The sequence below is a fragment of the Phalacrocorax carbo genome, chromosome 2 (assembly GCF_963921805.1).
Source record: "Phalacrocorax carbo chromosome 2, bPhaCar2.1, whole genome shotgun sequence".
NCBI lineage: Eukaryota > Metazoa > Chordata > Aves > Suliformes > Phalacrocoracidae > Phalacrocorax > Phalacrocorax carbo.
In genome coordinates, this window is record NC_087514.1 from 162,701,127 (window position 1) to 162,721,464 (window position 20,338).

General features: G+C 47.0%; 1 protein-coding gene across 2 annotated transcripts in view; it reads left to right on the forward strand.

The window, feature by feature from the left end:
- The first annotated feature begins 3,248 nt into the window (after nucleotides 1–3,248).
- The window catches only part of PLCD1 (phospholipase C delta 1), a 55,578-nt gene continuing 38,488 nt past the window's right edge, over nucleotides 3,249–20,338 (forward strand). The window contains exons 1-2 of one of the 2 annotated variants that reach the window (XM_064445125.1): nucleotides 3,249–3,580; nucleotides 17,472–17,636. In XM_064445125.1, coding sequence (XP_064301195.1) covers nucleotides 3,547–3,580; nucleotides 17,472–17,636 — 199 coding nt within the window. In that variant the 5' untranslated portion in view covers nucleotides 3,249–3,546. Of the gene's footprint in view, nucleotides 3,581–12,395; nucleotides 12,671–17,471; nucleotides 17,637–20,338 lie in introns of those variants that run through there. The other variant, XM_009509743.2, reaches the window with a different exon arrangement.

Consider the following 20,338-nt stretch of genomic DNA (forward strand, 5'->3'; position numbering starts at 1 on the left):
GCATTTGTGGAATTCAGGAAAGCAGGTTTTTCTGATGGGTTTTGTCTTCGTTGCTACAAAAGGTGTGTTCCTCCTGTGAAACAATTAGTGCATGTTAACTCGCCTGCTGTAAAATCCTGGAGGAGGCAATTTTATCAAGGAATGAATAGAGCTAAGTCAGCATGGGCAGAGAGTATGCAATCACCTCGCTCCGTTACCTTGCGATAAAATAAAAGATTTTACAGTCCTGTTGTTATCTCACTGTAAAAGTTAATTTTTAAAGCAGAGAACACAAACCCACGGTGCCTAAAATAGGTATCAAAATGCCGCCTTATGGATGCCAGGACTGATCTGCTCAGAATAAATTGTATGTATTTATCTTTGACCCTTAGCAACAGTATTGCTGCTGTGAGTAGAGACAACATGCACAAAGGAGTGCTGTTTAATTGTAAACATACTGAATTCTCCCCTTCAAATCCTGGTTTGATCTCAAAGATCAAGAGCCACAAAACTGGTTGTGAGCAAGTTAGTGGATAGAGCTTAGGAGCTGAATTTGGAACAGGGAAGAAGCAGTCAGAAATACAGACAGCTTTTAAAAAATATGCAAAGAAACAGCAACAGTCAGCTGCAGCATATCTTCTATACGCATTTTGTTATAAAATGAATTCCTCTCTTAGGGCTTCCAGATGAATGCTGACTTTTTGCAGCTCTGTCACCAGTTTTAAACTTGCCCCTCAGCCTTGATGCTGGTTTAATCAGGCAGAGGGCAATCCCCATTCATGCCTCGCACCTTCTGGATCTGCCAAAATCCAAACCAGGAAGGAATACAGTAAGTGCAGTGACCCAAAATGGGGATCAGAGACTTGACTCATGTGACATTCTTAAACTGCTATATTATTCTTAGAATATTGTTTGTTAATAGGTTTTCTGCAGCTCACAGAGGCCCGATAGCTGCTCATGTCACTTTGGTTTCATTGTTATTCTGGGCATATATTGGTTTCAGCAATGCAAAGGAAAGGGAATTCAAGCGTGCATGCAGAAATACAGCTAAAAGGACTGTTGCCTTCTGAAACAAGGCTCTGATGAGACCTGTGCTGTGTGATCTCGGCTTCTGGGTGTTTGCTGCAGGCTGTCACCGGATCTGATGATGACTGCTGTACTTTCTGATGAATGCTAGGAATGCAAAGCTGTCTGGGAGTGCCAGGCTTGCTCTGAGCACACATACAACTGTCAAACCCATCAAGGCTTTAGGAATGGCCATGACTTAGCTTAGGGTGGCAGAAAGGTGCCAAAGTGCTCAAAGCAGCCAAAATGGTGATGCTTCTGGGCATGTACAGAAGCAGGGAGAGTAAGTGTAATGGTGAAAAGTTGGGCAAGGCATTGTGAATCCTCCTGACAGGCACCATTTCTGCTGCCACTTGCTGTCATCATGGAGAATGCAGCGCTGCAAGAAGGAAGCACAAGAAGATACCCTGGGCTATCACGAAGGGGTAAAGGAAGACGATCATCTTCAAATTTCAAGGGATGATGACAGAGAAACTCAGTCTTGCTCGCTTGGCTATGCCTTGCACACACTGAAGCAGTCAGTGGTCTTCACAGCGGTGCAGGGGGGAGCGATGGCCACGTCTTGGTGCCATCGTCCCCTGCGCTACGGTGAAGGGGTTCTATCCAGAATATGGTCTTCTTCATTTCTGGGACTAAAGTAGCTCTTACATCTCCCCTCTTTGCCACAGAGGGCATAGGGATACTGGCCAGTATGTCTAAGTGAGGGGCTTGCATTAGGCAGCATGAGGACACAGCGGGGTATGATACAGAGAAGAGCAGAGGAGTTATTACAGTGTCATTTCCCGTCACCACTTTCAAACTGCCCTTCTCTACTTTTCCTTCCTTGTAAAAACCATAATATCCTCATCACCTCAGCTTTACCGGAGTTTCCAGTCTGTTTGACTCATCCCCCAGCCTCTTGTACACTCCCTCCAGTACTCCTCCCCATCAGCTGAAAGGGTGACAGGTTTTGGTGGTGTCCTCCGGAAATCTCCCTGCCTTGAGGCTTTTAAGGCTGTATGAGGAATCTTGGGTGCCTCTAGCTGCTGTCCCACCTGCCAGGAGCCAACCTTGCTGCCAAACAGTTTGCCCCTGTCCAAGTCAATGTCCCCTTGTCTGTGGGCTTGCAGGAGGAATGCTCCGTCCTGGGTCCTTTAGAAAGCGTCTAGCGGGAGACGAGCCCCCCCCTCCATGCCGTGCTGGTGGCCATGAGGTAGAAAAGTGGGCTTTTGAGGAGTCGTAGAGTGAAATTTCTGCTCTCTTTTTTTTCTCCACTTGTTTGGTTTCATTAGTTTTGTACTAGCACAGAGGAGTTTTGCTATACTAAGGCAATTTTCCTTGGGTGGTGGCAGCAGCCCTGTATTTGTGGACTGTAAAAGTATTTGAGAGCAACGTCTGTTCTCTCAAAGGAGCAGACCAGTTCCTGGCAGGGAGGGGCAAACAGTCCTAGTCCCAAAGTATTTTTCACCAAGTCCCTCCCAGATCAGTCAGAGAGGGACTTTTCCCTTCTGTTAGTGGAGCTGCGGGGTTTACAGCTGCTGAGGAGTGAGGGTCTGAATCTGCCAACAACTCCATCAATCATTTGCATCAAGATAACCTAAATAACCAGAAAGGGAAATAAACAACAGCAAAACAATAACTGAAAACATCCCCCAAACATTCAAGTAGAAGGAAACATTATTTTCCCACACCGGATTCACTTTCTTTCCCCCTCCCTGTTTGCCAGCATAGTCTTTCTATCCTTAAAAAATATCAAATTCAAGAGCAAGGGGCAGAGTGGAAGAAATCAGTTCCACTCAGTAAAAGCCTCGGGACAGTGCAGGTTTTTTCTGCTTTCTGTCTCACTGTCTCAAATACAAAGCTTGTAACTTTTCTTCTACTTTAAGCTCATGCCTCTGCGAGCATTTGTGGTTACAGCTTCTATTTCTACACCAGCAATTTCTGACCTGTTTTTTTCCCCCCCTGTGAAAAGAAATATGTCCCTACCAGTGACTAAAAGCCCTTTACACCTAAACTCTGCTCACTAGCAGCTGTTTAAGGCCCTTTCCTTGATTTGGGGACCACAGAGGACAGATTTGCAGCACTCGGTGTCTTCTGGAAGCCTTGCTGGAAAGGAGCCAAGCGTGAAAATGTGCCAGCAACAGGAAAAGAAGCATCGTTGTCAAACTGCAGCAGTAGCAAAAGCAGGAGGCTGGGCCAGCGGTGAAGACGCCAGATTTCAGCGGGGAGGAGCCAGGGCCAGCCCAGCGCTGGGGCTTGGGCGCTTGGCCTCAGTCGATGCGCTGGGCAGGCGGTGGCGTGCGGATGCGGGAGAGAAATAAATGAGGAGTCATAGTGAAGACGCATTTCCAGCCAAGGGGAAGGAGCAGGCCTCTCTGAAAGGAGCTGACGTTGGGGATTACTGGAGCAGAGAGCAGGGGGAGCCTCGTGGGTCTGGCTTCCACCCCGGGCCAGCGCTAACATCTGGGCACAGCTGTTTCCCGGAGACCTTTCTGCTACTGCACATTGGCTTGTTTTGCAGCAATGGAATCGAATGGCACTTTCCTCGCTTGCAACAGTAAGTCTGTAGAAATGCCCTTGCATTCCAGCTCCCTTATCTTGTCTAACAGCTTTATTTTTCCTCCTCTCTTCTCTCCCCCCGCCTCCTTTGCCTTCCTATTCTCTCATTTGGAAGTAATGCAGTGTTTAATTGGTATTACAGAGAGAGATGACAGATTTTTCTCTGTTAATAGGGTTAGCTGTGTTGGTAGAAAGGGTGTCTTGTCTGGATGACTGCAAGTCCAGAAAAGTTGATCCAAATCTCCTCCCCCTCATGGTGAGATGGAGGGCAGGACAGATGCTCAAATGAGCAAACTCTCTGGGCTCTGCTGAAGACAGCAGAGCTGGATAAATCATCTCGGCTCAGGGTCTGCCCCAAGACTCTATAAATGTTAAGTACAAAGTCAGTAATGCTTCTAAAAAAGAATAAATCCTCTCTGCCCTTCTAGCAAGTGAGATTTAAGAAGATTCAATTGGTACCAAGACTAGAAGGCTTGTCTGATAGACAGGGTAATGAAATATCCCTTATTCCCTTGTCTGACTTTAATATATTGCTTTGGTACCTCTTCATTGTATTTTACTCACTCTGATGAGCAGAAACAACTTGGGGCTGTAACAGCTACAGATTGAAATGGGATATTGTGATCCCACAGAAATGGGAAATGTCTCCAGTGCTTATTTTTATTTCATAAGTGCTTTCTTACTATAGATGAGCTAGAAACAAAAATAAACTAATAGAGCAATAAGTGATTGACCATATACATAATCAGTTTAGCATTACCAGGAGAAATGTGAATAGATTTCCCCAGGCTCAAGAAATCTTCCCTCTGATTTTCCCAGATGTTAGAAATCAGACAGGAAGGTGAAACAGAGGTTAATGTTATACTTTTTGTAGGTATCTCGTTCATTATACAACCACTGGGGAAAGAAAGCTAAGAAATACATCTGGAACTATTAAAACATTTCCTATTCTGGCCTCCGGGTAATTTTTCAGTGAATATTATTTAGTCTTCTGGGGTTAGGAACCAAGGAGGATCCAGTGGCTGTTTGTTAATCTATTTTCTTGTCTCAAGTAGAAAAATACACAAGTGTTGAATGAGCCAAACTTTTTAAAAAATATTTACTGAAATTCCCTGACACATAACATGGGCAAGTGCCAAAGTCACTCTAAATGCCAGACTCCTTAGACAAGACAAGTTGCTCACGTGTTGGTTTGTGAGCAGGTTCAGAGTTGTGCTATGTAGCTTGTCAGAAATTTCTCAGATACTGTGGTTTACACGTATGTTTTATCGAGGGGTGTATGTTGAAATTCAGTTTCTTTCTTTCAGTTTCCCTCTTTTTCTTCCCAACTTAGATACAACAGCAGTACTCAGCATGTCAGAATTAACCACGCGCACATGGTTCAGTCTCAGTAGAATAGCTGACAGTCAGTAGGAGACAGCTGTGATATCTTCCAGTAGCAGAAGTGGACATTACTGTAGATGAGAGTTTCTGAAAAGTTTGTGTACTTTTGTTTATTCTGCATTTGGATGGAGATCCGAGCCCTGGGATGAAAACTAAGCATGCTCCTTTGTCTGCAGAGCCAGAGCAGCTGCTGTGATTTAGTGGTCTGTGCCCTTTATTTTGAATGTGTTTAGTTCAGCTGGATGGGCTGCTTCTTGTGCATTTTATAAAGGGTCATCTACATTTAGCATGCAATGAATCTGCTAGACTCTGTGGGCCATTAATAATCTTTCTCTTGCCTCATGAAGTTGGTTTGTTTCTGAACTGGGAGCCCTTGTGCTTGCACAGATTATAGAATAGCTAATTTGTACTATGCCTTATTCTTATACACCGACTTTTTCACCCAAGACACTGCGTACGTTGTGCAGGGACCGCCACAGCCCCGTTATGGGAATGCCCTCTGCCGCAGCCCGGGGTGAGGATCAACAGGGAAGGGTTAGTGAAATCCTACAAAATAGACCATTGCCGTGTTTCTTCTGTCAGCCAGTCCTGAGGACTAACTACTAGATTTACATTTCCAAATGAAACATGTCCACCTGCCCTTCTCAGCTGGGAGCACTGAGGAGGCTCCTGGGCTTCAGCCTCTGTGGGTGGAGATAATGCTGCTTGGGATCAGCTGGGATCCGCTCTGAAGCAGCCGGTGGCTTTGATCTCCTTTCCTACAAACAAAATGCTCCTAGCACACCCCATTTGATGCAGGTTGTGCCTGATGCCTCATGTGGGAGTTTTTTTGAGTCATAGTGTTTCTAGTCGGGCACAAGAACACTAACACTGCTCAGTACATTAAACATGCAGATTGTCCCTTTTTCAGACAGGACAAGTAAAATTCATTTCGGATCTTTTTTCATTTTGACACAAAAGCTATTCAATTTCCAATCTGAGCAATGTCTTTTAGTAAAACTAAAGCCTGCAGTCAGTTTTGAGATTAATTCCAGTGTGCAATGCCCCAACATCAGGCCCAAAAGCAGATGAGTCAGGGCAAGAAGATGCTTTGGGAAAAGTCGATTTTAATGAGGAAATGAAAGAAGAGGAAGAAGGAAAATGAAGTCGCTTGGAAAGACGATGAGATGAAAGGATACAGCCAACTACCGGGAGAAGCAAGAAGGAGAAGTGTGTGGGGAAAACATGGTTTGTGCAAGATCCAGAAAGTCAGCTGACTGGATAGGCAGCACTGGGAGCCAGAGGTGTCGATGATTTGGGAGCAAAGTGTAGTTTCCTTTACAGGGAGGTTGAAATATATAAACAGATATTCATGAAGGAAAGCTGCAGACAAATATTTGGCGATTTGGTCATCCAGGTGGGATTCAGCTGTAGGTGTCTGCAAGAAAATTTAGGCTTATAGGGATCTAGACAGGTAAATTGTATCCTATCTTCTCCTGGCCCCTTGTTCAGCGCACTGTAGATATGTAAATACTGCAAGACTAACCCCCAGCCCATGCGTCTCCTAGGTCCTTACCATGGGTGGAGGGTCTCAGTCCTTACTCAGGCACACATGCCAAAATGGAAGGCTGCAGACCTTGGTCTAACACGGAGGTTTCTCTTTTTCTTTATGCAGGTAGAGAAGAATTTGCCACAGTTTTTTTCTAAACTGATATAATTCCATGCCTTAAATGAGCCAGGTTAGACAATGTGTGTGGGGAAATACTCCCACCTCGGGCTGCTCCTCACATGGGTACCTTTTAAAGCCCTGTATTGAGATACCATACAACAAGACTCATTGGCTGTTTTTGGCTAAAGCTACAGAGTGCTGTAATTCCAGATAGATCACTTAGGGGAAAAAAAAAAAAAAAAAAGGATTTTTTCATAGTTCTGCATAATTCAATTGTGCAATTTAATTATTGCACAAATTTTGCCCTGCAACAGAATGGTGAGAGTAACCTGCATTTTGTCTGTGGAAGAAAATTCAGCTCCTGAAGAAAATGTCAAGAAAAGCTGTCAATTGGCCTTAAAAGAATGAAGCTGGGACCCACCTACAATTGACTTTGGTTTATGAAGAGAACATTGTCATCAGCATGTGCCCAGAAACATGACTTAGGTAGCTAAGCTGCATGGCTGCTCCCGGCTGTTGGTGCTGGTCCTATCCATCGAGTGGGTATCCTTCTTTTCAATTACTTTCTTCCCTACTCTTTTCACACCAACTACTGGAAAAACTGTAGTTTCCTGCAAGCCAGTGTTTGGTTTAGTGCCTCTCACTCTGCAGCCAGATCTCTGTGTGCACCGTGATGGAGGGACCAGTGGAAGGGCCGAACCAAACAGTCAGTCTGGTTTTGAGTTCCCGAGTGCAATGAACTTTATTTTGGTGTTTTACCTGGATTTTGTCACGAGCGAGGGGCAGTAGCTTTTGATGGGTCACAGCTAGTGCCGTGCATGGATCCAAGCTCCCTTTGAGTGACCCAGACTGGCAGAAAGATTTATGAAATTTCACAAATAGAGGTCATAATTTGAACTGTTTGCAAAATGTCTGAGCAGGCAGCCTCCTTCGTCTGTACAAACCAAGGCCAGGGCTCTGCACCATTTAACTGCCAGCACATTCCCCAGCATGGTTTTGGTCCATAACAAGCGAGTACATGGTACGCTCTGGGTGATGGCATGGGCCTGCCAGCCTGTTTTGGGGGAAGATGGCTGGGCTGTGTAGACTGACAAGACAGAGCTGGAGAAAGGACTGTCTCCTCCCAGAGACCTTGCAGACCAGGTGAGACAGCCAAAGGATACAGAGAGAAAGTGGGGCAGAGAAATATTTAGCAGGGTGACAGCGCTGATTTCAGTGCACCAGAAACCTGCCCATCATACGGCTTCTTGCCAGCATGCCAGCGGAGGAAGGTTTTAGGCAGTGATTTGAAGGATGGCCACAACATGATACTTGGGGAAAACTCCTGTATGAAAGATTAAAGCCACCCTGCTCAGCAGAACCTCTCAAGCACCCTGGAAAGGAAGTAGGGTGGGCAAGAAAAGCCAATGTAAGGAAGAGAAGGTTTGCTGATGCTGCCACGGGTTTTGTGGAGAAGCCCATTCTCGGTGTCACCACAAGGTGGAACTTGGTACATACCACATGCACCGGAGATGCACCCACTGTCAACAAACAGCAGCATCTTTGGCCAGAGATGCACCAATGCTTACGGCCTCAGCACCCACTCCCTGGTCCCCACTCCCCCAGAGGGAGCAAGAAGGGGAGCGCTGGTGTAGAGAAGCCATTGGCATTTTTTTGTTGGTGGTGAGAAACGGGCTGTTCTCAAGCTCTGCTGTGCCAAGAGCAAGGGCTGGTCCTCGGATGATATGAGGTGTGACTGAAGAGGGTAAAGCTGAGAGCAGCGAGTGGTGTCCTGGAGGTAGCAAGGAAGGAGGAGGGAGTGATTTTTCTACAGGTGGGATGTGAGAGAGCATGAATGAAGTGAAGAATGGACTCCAGAGGGAAAGGCAGGGCAGGTGGGACCCTGCAGACTAGGAAGAAACCTTGCTGTCCTGTCCTCCCAGCAGGGTCTTAGCTGGAAGACAACTTGCCATTGCTGGGACCACACTGATCCCAGGCACAGGGCTGCTAAAGAGCTGATGTAAAAGCCAGGTTGGATATAACCATGGGGTGATGGCAGATGACCAAAGGGGCCTCCGCAGAGGCACTTCACAGGCAACATCAGTGATTTGCAAAAGCACTGGAGAAAACAACTAAATTTTCATCACTTGACAGGTTTTCTGCTTTTCCGAACAGGAGCCGCTGCCCAGTGCTGCAGCTGGTTGTGCTCAGTTCCAAGCAGCCGCTGCACTCACAATACTCCTCATACTAGGTGTGCAAAAGTAATCCTCAAACTTTATTTACCATTAGGAAGTTCAATTTCTGAGACCTCCATCACCCTAACAAGTGATGGAAAGTTGTCCCATTACTACAGACCAGCTGAACTACAGCTTTCTTAAACTCTCACTGACGCTGTGTTCACCTGGATCGAATGGTCTCATGCTTGCTGAGGACCAGGAATATGTAGGGACAGACATTGTAGTTCATTAATAAGAAGTAATACTTTGACTGTGCTATTACTCTTATTAAAATAATTCTAATGAATTTAGCTGTGGGGGAACCTGGGAGGGAAGGTGAAATTACAGTGTTTCTTCAAAGAACAGCATCATGTAAAATAGACCTTTTTTTTTCTTCTTGGTAACAAACAGAGTAAGACACAACCTTTGGCCTCTTTAGTGGGAAAATCTCCTCTTAAAATGACATGTGTTATGTGTTACATAACTGCCATAGGCATTGCAGTCATAATAGAGTCATTTACATAATGTGTATGATGCAATGGGGAAGTGGTGAGGTCACCACCAGCACAGGTATTTTCATTCCAGTCCTAACTATCGTAAGTCTGGGCAAATCAGCTGCTGACCTCCGTCATGTCACTTGTGTCAGAGGTGTGTAAAGACTATGATCAGTATCAGGGCTGCACCACTTTTGGTGTTGCCCAGATATGGCAGTGGTGGGAGACCAGGTCCAGCCCCAAAGAGCTCAAAACCAACCTGCTTCTTCCTCTGTGAAGTGGTAATAAAGCTTCCTCAGCTCCTTGCATAGAATAGTAGAATCATAGAATAACCTGTGTTGGAAGATCATCACAACAAAGATCATCAAGCCCAGCTCCTGACTCCACATCCTTTTGGAGAACTGCCTGGAGAGCTGCCTGTGCATTAATAGTTTTCTCACATAGCCCTTTTCCTACCAGATTCTACAGCGTTTCTATCTCAGGTGCCTGTTTCCTGGATATTAAAGCACTTTGCTAACTTTAGGACCACATTCTGACATCCTCATTCACATCGATTTCCATTTGCTCCGTGAGTAATCCAGCTGGAATCGATAGGATGATTAGCACAGCCCCGATCCTGGGCACGGGAACATGAATAACTTCACTCATGTGACTAGTGCCATTGATTTCCGTGGGATTGGTCATATGGGTAGAATTGCATGCTTGAGTGTTCGCAGGCTTCGGACCCAGTCAGGTGTTACCTGGGGTGAATAAGGGTTGGAGAATTTGTCCAAAGCCATTTGCAGGAATCACTTCCTCCCTTGCCGGAGCGTGACACAGCATCATGTAACATCAATAAGGAATGCCACGTAAACCACAGTGTCACACTTATCTGTCAGGCTTCGTCTGTGAGATGTGACATTGTCTTTATATGACCTCCAGACCACGATACATCCAGATCTGGGGTTTCCCAAAGCAGGGCTTTTCTGGTCTGATGATCTCATCTTCATTTTAAGAACAAACTGGTTTTAACGCCTTTACATCTCTGGAGCCCTCACAACAGCAAAACTCGCACATTGCCATTCTGGAGAAGTATCTAAACTCGGTGAATGCTGATCCTGTGCTCTGTGTGTGTGCAAACTTCAGGGATAATACAGTGAAATGTTCTCTGAGTGCCCAAAGAGCTCTGAGCAGTGCTGTCACTGGCTCTGCTTATTAGGAATTAATGAGAAAATGAAGCAGAAGAGCTCTGTGTGCTCCCAAATTGACCCCTGTGGGACTCTGGCTGCAGCTGGACAGGAGAGCTGGTGCACAGAAGCAAATAGTTTTGCTAAGGCAAGTACAGGACATTACTCTCTTCCCCACTCCTTTAATTAGATCAATCCTGTCCAGTCCAATGTGGAATATTGGAAGTGCTCAGGGACTGCTAGATGGAAACTATCATGTAGCCATTACATCATGGTGCCCACCTCCTAGTCAGGGCAAAGCAAAGCTCCCAGCTCCCAGGGGAGTGCTACAGGGATTACAGCTCCAACATCCCACCCCTGTATGTCAAGGGGCTCGGAAAAGGCTGGAGGTGTTTCTTCAACCACCCACTGACTGCCTGGCCAACATGTTCAGCAATGTCCAATCCAGAAAAGGCCTTTATTTTCCTTCGCTATCTGCAATTTGTAGTTGCTATGTGTAAAGAAGGCGTTATTAGTTGTACTGCTGTTCAAGGCCATGCAATAGCTCTGCCTTGTCCCCAGAGGGTTTCTTACATGTGGCATATGTGATTAGTGACTCTGATTCTGTCCCTGTGCTGGTCAAATAACCCAGTCCTCTGTGCTTACCTGTGAGTGTTGGCTGGGCTTCCTTCAAAACGCAGAGAAAGAAGGCGGAGATGGCTGGATCACCAGACACCAGGAACAGGGAATACATTTGTAATAGCTGTGTTGAATATGATGGGGGGCTGGTGATGGAGAGCCTTCGATTAGGTCTCCAGCAGAAACAGGCACATGTGGTTCGCTGTCAAGTGTCTTGGCCATATGCTGGTTCTGCCATAAGAGACAGTGACCCCAGGTTGACTCCATCTCCCTGTAGTATCTTCACCCTTGGCTTGCCTGGCAGGGCAGCAGCTAGCAAAGGTAATGACAAAAACCTCTAGTCTGTAACAAGGGCTGTAAACTCACCTAGGATGGAACAGCTTCATAAGTATAGCTGCTGTATTTCATTGCAGAAGGGGTCATGGCTAGGGAAGAGATGGATTTGAGTCCCAGCCATTGCCAGGACAAGGGGTGATGGTCATGAGTTTCAGTGAAGGAAATTTATACTGGTCATAGTGAAAAAATTCTTCACTAAGAATGTCTAAGCTCTTGAACAGGGATCTAGATTGGCTGTGGAGTCTCCATCCTTAGAGGTATCCAAAACTCATCTGGACAAGGCTGTGAACAACCTGATCTACCTCTGAAGGTGACCCCACTTTGAGTGGGTAATTGAACTAGAGAGCTCCAGAGGTCCATTCCAAGCTGAATTATTCTCTGATTCTGTGTAATCAGTGACTTGGGGCTTATCCCTGTACCAGATCACAGGATAAATTTGAATTACAAGAATAAACGCAGAGCTATGTGAAAATGCAGGGTAAGTGACTCACCCGAGTCATACAGGAAATCAGTGGCAGAGAAGACGCTCTCCAGAGTCTTAGGAAAATGCTCTTCTCTAGGTGGAAAAAAAAACACCATTAAAACACGGTTTCCAAGCTGCTTTTCGGCTACGTTTGCCCTGGCTAAAAGGTGTTTTTAGCTTCCCCTTCACTGCGTGTCGGTGGGAACAGCACAGAGCAGCTCTGCACAGAAGAGAAAGGGTGGAGCCAAGCTCTCGCTGATCTAGGCATCTGTGGGCAGGCTAAGCTGACAAGCCCCAGGCACTGATTAGGAGCCACAAACATTATTTGGGACTCCTCCAGCTCCTGGAAATGATGCATAAAAACCCACTGGCGTATGACTGTAGGAAAACTTGTTCCTTCTACCTGGGCAGCTGCCGGCAAGCGCCTCTGAGTAACTTTGCAACCAGTGTGTGCTGGTGAGCAAAGCAGGAGGAGAGACTTCCCACGGTTCCACCCCCAGCTGGACTCTGCCCTCCCCTGCCTTCCTCTGCCTTCGCCCTCCCGCTGCCTCCTCTCCCTCCTTGGAGCCCCGTTTGACACTGCACACGCCGGAGGCTCCTGGATGAGCAGGGATCCCTGCAGGGGTGGCGTGGGCCCCCGTCCTTCCCGACGCCCAACACCTCTCCCTGAAACCCACGCTGGATCATGCAGTGCTTCCGAAGGCAGCCCAAGCGCAGCGTGTCCCAGGAAAACATCCTTCGGGAGCAGAGCCGTAGAGTGGCCGCGTTGAACGGCACCAGGCTGGGTAAGGGACAAGTTGGCCAGACCCTCGGCACTTCCACACGCTGGCAGCCGCTTCATTTCTGCCTCTTTTCCTTGTGCAGAGGCAGTGCTCCACCCTAAAGGCAACTCCAAGGTTATTTTTAAACTCCTGCGTTTTCTTTTCCTTTCCTTTGCCTGTAACCACCTGCCAGATGTATAAACCGCTTCATCTGAGGCATCAAAGTGGGACCTCTTTGGCAAAGGGTCTGTTTCCAAATCTCTTGCTGGGCTTTCTGAACTGCCGCTGGTTGAGGGTGTTTGAGGAAGGCAGTGCCCTTTTCCTGCTTGATTTTAGAACTTCTCAGTGGTGTATTGGCAGTTGCTATTAGAGCCCGAGGAACCACTCAGAGGTCTGCATTCACCAGATGAAAAGGAGGAGGAAACCCGGGGAGTTTCATAATGTCTGTGTCTGGCTATGAACTCATTGCTGGTTCCTGCTTTCCGGAGAGACCGCCCAAATGGATCCAAGTCCCTTAATTTCCATGGCTACAGAGGGCAGGTGGAAATGAAAAATCACCATTTACCCACCCGAGTTCTTTGAATTTTATCAGAAAGGCTTTCTGCCCTTTTAAACAGGCAAACCTGAGTTATGTCTGATCTTAAACCAGGTGGGAGAGGGGGAGTAGGCAGGAGGAGGCTTGTTTTATAGTAGCTGTAATTAACATGATTATATCAGAGCAGCAGACTTGCGAGAGAGCAGTGCAGAAATATAGATTATCACTCTCTTCTATAGACATTATTCTAACTATGTCCTTAGTGAACTCAAAGCCTGGCTTCTGCTGTGACAGCTATCGTTTTATTGTGTTTCCTGCTTGCCGTAAACCTGAGACCGATAATACAAAGGTTAACATTTTTGATGTCTTAGTGTCTAAAGCTTCATAGTGCGTTATATTATCTTCATGGTTATTGCGATGCTCTGTGTGCTTGAGGCACTTCTACCTTTGCCAAATAGGATTTTCACTCTGAACTTTACTGCACAGTAAAAACATTCTGTTTAGAAAGTGTGTGATTGATATTTTGTGAGGAGGGGGGCCTGATCCTTGAAATGGCTGTGATTTTGCATGCCAAGTATGTATTTGGTATTTTGCAGAGGACGCTAAGCATGACACAGTCCTGCCATGTGTTTCAGGCAGGATTCAGACATTTATTTCAGTGTGATGCTTGTGCTTCTCATGCCTAGTGTTGTTATATAGTTGGAAACCAATATCCTTGTCATGCTGCACAGGACAGGACAATTTCAAAATGTTTAATTTTGAAATTATGCATGTGTATGATGACTCTGGTTTCTTTCATACAAGTTTCCATCGCTGTCAGATGGAGCTCTGGACCACAAACCTCCTCAGCTCCATGGGGCTGTTAGGCAGAAATCCTCAGAGGCTGGTTCAGGCATAAAACCTGAAATGAGGCTTCTGCTGGGAAAAGGTGTTTTTTTCTGGAAAGCAGTTCAAATGACCAACTGAGGGTAATGTCCCACTGGCACATCAAGGGTGTGTTTGCAGTTCCTGTATCAGCAGATTGAAGCATTTTATGCTCCAACTCTGGACTAGCAAAATGCTGGTGCTTTGTAAGATAGGAATAGAGAGGCTAAGTGACTGACCCAAGGTCGTTTAGAGTCTGTGGCAGTGCTTGGACTGGGCAGAGGAGGCAGGGCCCAAAAACACTGGCCCTCTTTCCTGGCCAGTTTAGCTGTCTGAGCTTGAACTGCTGCTAGACAGACACAGGGCAGGCCTGAAACAGGCTGTGTCCACCCAGTTAAGGGGATGACCCTCCGTCTTCTGTGGCCACTGTTGGGTGGTTCAGTCAATACTTGGGGTCACCACTGGCAGAGGTCAACTCTGGGTGGCTGCTATCTGAAATGTCTCCCACATCAAAGGAATGACAGAGCTGTTAGACACCCATGATTAGCCCTCTCACCCTTTCCTGGCCAGACCCGCAATCTCCTAGAGGCCAGCTTGCCTCCATCCCCTCCCTGGCTTCTCTCACTGCCCTCTGACTCACCCTCCCTGCCACCTTTGATCTTGGCCACGCTTTCACCATGCACCGTCCCTCCTCATCTTTCCCTCCTGCTCTTGCGAAGTGCACTTGCCTCCTTTGCTGAGTCATTTAACCTGGCCTGGTCCTCAGGCACAGAGGCCAAGGATGAGTGCTGTGCTGCTCCCAACACGTAGATCCTCTGAAGAGGAAGGGGAGTTTTGGCCCACACTAATGCACTGGCTGGGCTGTGCAGTGAGCAGGATGAAGGGCTCTGAGCTCCAGCTCACTTCTGATGTATAGATCAAGCCTGGGCGAGAGGAACCTGCCCGTGACCACTGCCTGTGCCCATCCCGATTTACCTGTATTATATTGGTGCAGCTATTTGGGATGTCCAGGTAGCCTGACGCTTTCCGTGTGCTGCATTCAGTGTCCATGTAATAAAACATGCCACAGTTAACGGGGATTTCTCATTACATGCTTATGCATGTAGGCACCCAAAGGAATTGATGGTTTTCTTGTTTTCCTCCTCATGTCACCTGAGGATGACTTGTCCTCCTCCTGGTCTGACTTGAGTGGTTGGGATCTGAAGAAAGAGGGAATGAGGATGGGAGGCAGAACAAAAATGTGAGTGAATAGGGAGAAAGAAATTTGTTTCCTCTTGGGAACCTTGAGGGGTACCACAGCGATATTAGTAAGGCTGAAGTCTGTGGCATCTTCTCTGCACTTGGAAGACCTTTGGCTTGGAGAGGAAGCCTCAGCACTACAACTCAGGAGACCAAGGACCTGTGAAGCTGTTGTGGTGTCTGTCCTTCCTCTGGATGGTCTGACCTCTTGCAAACCCCTGGGTATGCCTGAACCTCAGCAAACCCGGAGGGTGTCTCAGAGCCCATAGCTGGGGTCAATCTTTCACCCTTCTGTGCTTTGCAGGAGATGGCGTTTTTTCTTCTCTCTGTGAGTTTCTTTCTGAGGTTTCCAGAGGACAAAGCATTCAAATTCTCCTCTTGGGAACCTCCAGACCAGATATGAGCCGAGAGGCCCAGGGGATCCTGTAGCATGGGAAGACACGTAATTAATGAGATAGCTAATGGAATGTAGAGGAAAGAGAGAGGCCACAGCCACCTTTTCAGGATCTCGAGCTCCCACTGAGGCACTTTCAACTCTGGATGCCTCAGCCAGGCTCAGCTCTGGGCATGCTCCTTGGCATCTGCACAACCAGTAAAAAGTGGTGCGGGCAGCTCACAGGGTGGACACTGGACACCCCTAATATTTATCTGTGATGGAGATCCCAGGCTTTCTTTAGCAACCTAAAATGCTCTCTTTAGGCCAACGTACCCCAGCTACAAACACATGGTGCTGATTCTGGCTGCTGCCACCATGACGCAGCTTGGTGCTCTGCAGCACCTGGCACTTCAGTCTCCTCTGTGAATTGTCAGGAGTCTGAGGTTTTGGCCACTTGGATCTCATGCTGAGTTTTGTTTTTCAAGCAGGCCTGAAGTGATGCTTGGTAGGTTACCGCCTTGCCCTGTTTAAAAAACAACTCAAGGCAGCTGTGTCTTCCAGAGAACAAATGTGGTGTCACAGGGGAATGCCACACTGCGATATAAATGTTATTGCATAAATCAGTTAACTTGGGTTGCTGCTTGGTGAGACCCTGCTTTATGTTTACGTAGCATCAGGAAATTTCCCATGCTGTGAGTGTCAGGTGGCTGCAAGTGGCCAAGTGGTTATTTGCATCGTCAAGATAAGGTTAGCAAAAACCCCACTGAGCTGGGACGTGCTTGGTTAGTACTATAGAGTTAAATGTTGCTTCATCACCAGCTTTGAACCAGCTTTTCATGCAATGTCAGAGAGATGCAAGGTGCTTATTACAGAAAGCCCAGGATGTGTTTCTCATGTTTCATGCTCTCACCCTCCCCAGCCCACACACTTCAGATCTGTAATTAATGGTTGGTTTGAGGGGCAGATTCTCCAAGGTATTCAGGTATGTGGAAGTAATTTAATGCTGAGACATTCAAAGCCATGTAGAATGCCAAATCCATGTTTTCGAAGTCTCAGTAGATGCGTGTTACCTCTCTAGATGTCTACGTGCCTTCCTGAATCTAGCCTAAGATGTGAAATCTGAAGATCCTGGAGCCAGAAGGTCTGGTTATTATTACTTGGCGTTGTGGTGGCCTAGTAGGGTAAGAAGGATAAAGGTCTTCTTGGATACTAGCTGGGCAATGAGGCAAGCATGGTTGCTACCTCACTGATGCAATGCTGCTGGCACCAAACTTACCTCTGTATGTCCTAAGCTTCATGACACTGATCTAAATTCCCTTGTGGATAGGAGGGGACTGCTTGCCAGAGAAGACAGAGAGATATCTCTGTGTATTCCTGTTTCCCCAAAGGAAATTTGTTGCAGAATAGATTTGATATCTCATGAAAGTTCCTGACAGTACTCCAATTACAAGTTACACAAATTGCTTTCCTTTTCTTCTACTGTTTTGTTGTTGCTTTTGTTGCTGTTTTTGCATGCTAACATTAGACTATATTTGCTGGGAAGAAGACATTTTATGTTTGTAAGCCACCTGAGAACTGTAGTATAAAAGTGGTTGGACTCAATCTAAGAAATCTGCAAGGCCTCAGCCTCTTTTGTGAGCATAAATTTTGGCATGGCAGGTTTCTGGGTCTCTCTGCTCTGCCGTCCTCCCCGGACCTGCGTGCACTGCAGTGGTCTATGTCTGTGATTCGTGTCCTGTGGAAGGGAAGACCCTATGTGCATCATTTCTTGAGTTAACTCTTACAACATTACCTCTACTGTTTCTCCACAGGCCTGAAAGATGACAAGGATCTGAAGTTCCTCCTGAAAGGCAGCCAGCTGCTAAAAGTGAAGTCAGGCTCTTGGAGAAAGGAGCGGTTTTATAAGCTCCAAGAGGACTGCAAAACCATATGGCAGGAATCGAAGAAGATGCTGAGATCTCCAGAGTCGCAGATCTGTAAGTAAAGTTTGCTTCATTACAGGCATGGGACGCTGTGGGGAAGAGGTGCTTGGGGTGAACCAAGACCATCATGCTTGTGGTGTGGAGGTAGGGCTTGGAGCAATGAGACCAGATTCTTTGCACCTCTTGTAACACACAAGCTAAGTGATGCTGTCAGCTCTGGAGACAGCTGGGAAGAATCTGCCGAGTCAGGAATGGCCACATTTCCCAAGTTCATGAGCTACCACTTCAAATTACTGTGGGGTGGGCCACGCTGGGCTCAGCAGCCCTGCCTGGCTCCCTTCCTCCCCAAAGCAAGAGTTCAGGTTACTCAGATGCCCAAGCCCTAATGCTCAGTGTGAGACACAGCTTGAGCATCGGCAGTGTGGTTTGGGGCGCTTGGGTCTGAGCTCTGCTGGGACGCCACTTTTCTGCCTGCAGCTCCTGGGAAAGCTGGCATTTAAGCCTCACAATGGAACCACAGAGATGTGGAGATCCAAGGGCTGGCAGGAGATCTTTCTGGGAAGGAAAGCCTGTTCTCATCCTTATCTTGGAAACTCAGAATGTGGCTCATTGTAATAAATCCAGATACGACATTCACCATTGTACGGACACAGTGAAAACCACTCTGTGCCAACACTGGGGCCGTAACTGGGACAAGGAGCCCAACTATGCAGTCAAAATAGGATCAGGCAGAGCATGTGTCTGTTTACATCTGTTTTTTCTTCTCATTTGGTATTTTTCTGACATATTTCTGTGTCACTAATCATCACAGTCTTGTAAAGCCAGGAGGTAAATGAATAATGTGGAATATATTTTCTGCATTTTGAAATGTAGAACACGCTGCCCATGTTATTTACACAATTTTTTTTGTAACAGTCACAATCAACTAAATAAAGGGTGGGTCTTCCAAATTAGCCCCATCCCACAAGCAGTGATAAGGTCTTCAGTAGGAGGAGTAAGGTAGGAGGGGAAAATAGGTTTGGTTTATAACCCTGACGACAACCCTCTTCTCACATGACCTTGGGGACTTTATTCAATCTCATTGTGCATCCTTCCCCACACGTTTCCTTTCTCCTCCTCTATCTAGCTACAAAAGGCTTTGGCATAGAGGCTGTCCCTTACACATCCCTGTATAAGGATGTCCTTGGGCCATGCCCAGCATGGCAGGGTCCTGAGCTTACCTGGGCTGTTTAGGTACCAGTGCGATAACCCATGATAACAACAGCAAATGCAGAAGCTTTAGTGAACGTTTGCAGCCTAGGAATGCCTGCTCTGTTGAGCATTGTCCCATATAAAAGCAAAGTCCCAGATAATATCTTGCTATAAAACAAACAAGGACATGAGCTGAGAAGACTGACTTTCAGAGCCTGCTTTCCTGTGCTCAGAGCCAGCAGTTTCCAAATGGTGGGGGCTGAGAGCAACGCCAGTAACAGTCCTGTCCCCACCTGGTTCTCTGAAGTAAAAGGGAGGGGTCCTTGTGCTGTGGATCCAGGGACCTTGAGGTCTGCTTGGAGAAGCATTGGTCGAACCCATTGCCTCCACTCCTGGGGCGGTGGCAGGGAAAGCTGGCACAATGGTAACTTTTTTATATACTGAGCTGCAATAAGAGCCCTGCAATGAGATCAAATCCTTTGAGCTCAGGCGAAGGTAGGGAGTGTGTCTGCGTGGGTGTCGATTTGCAGCGGTCAAGATAGACTTTGCTAACTGGGCACTACCAATGTTGCCACACTGCTGGAGATAGAGGCAGTGCCACTGCAGGTAGGAGAACTTGCTGTGCCCTGGGAGTGTCCTCAGTGCAAAGTGAAGGTGGGGTGATACTGTGTACCTGCTCACACCTGCGAGTATCCTCCCTAATGCCTCCATGCATGTACACCTTTCCCAAGAGAAAGATTCCTTTTTTTGTGATTGGGATAGCAGGAAGGGAGACAGAGCAGTGAGGCAGAGCTTGTCCTCACTGCTTTGAAAAAGCAAGCTCTGGCAGGGCTCCAGCAGGGCTGGCTTTGCACCCGTACACCCGGCTGGCTGTAGGGGCATGCCTGGTGCCAGGCTGCAATACCAAGTGTGCTGGGGCAGGCTGTGTCCCACATGCTCACAGGAGGATGTGAAACTGTGCCTGCAGTCGTGGCGCGAGCTTTCAGGAGGGTTGGAGGGCCATCTCCGGGCTGGTGCTCTGACAGGTGCTCTGGACACACCTGAACATGGAACTCAACAAGAGAGATGAGTACTGGATGGACGCCTGCCCAGTCCCAAGCCGTAACCACAAGGACACCCATTTTCCCATGCACTTCTCCTCAGTTGGTCCTCTAAGACCTTCAATTCCCAAGTTTTCAAAGTGATTGCTGGGTTTGAGTTTCTTTCTTGAGCTTTTAACTTCACCAGGCTGCTTTGGGTTTAGGTATAGAAAGGATTACCCCTGGTTAGTATTGTTTTCTCTGGCGAGCTCTATCAGTACAGCTGCCGCCTTATTTGGTCCAGTGTGTGTAGGTGGTCAAAAAGCAGAGGAAGAGTGCCAGGTCATGATTTGATACTCAAAATCAGGGATTTCAAGGTGAGTCTCTTCAGAGGGTCACCCTTCCTTGTTAACAGACAGCAACTTTGCCCTCTGGTACAAAGCCTTCCTAAAACTGCAGATAAGCTGCCTTTTTAGGAAGGAAAAAGAATGAGCAGAATGGAAACTGGGAGGTTTTAGCAGCAGGTCTAATCTTATCTGCAGCCTT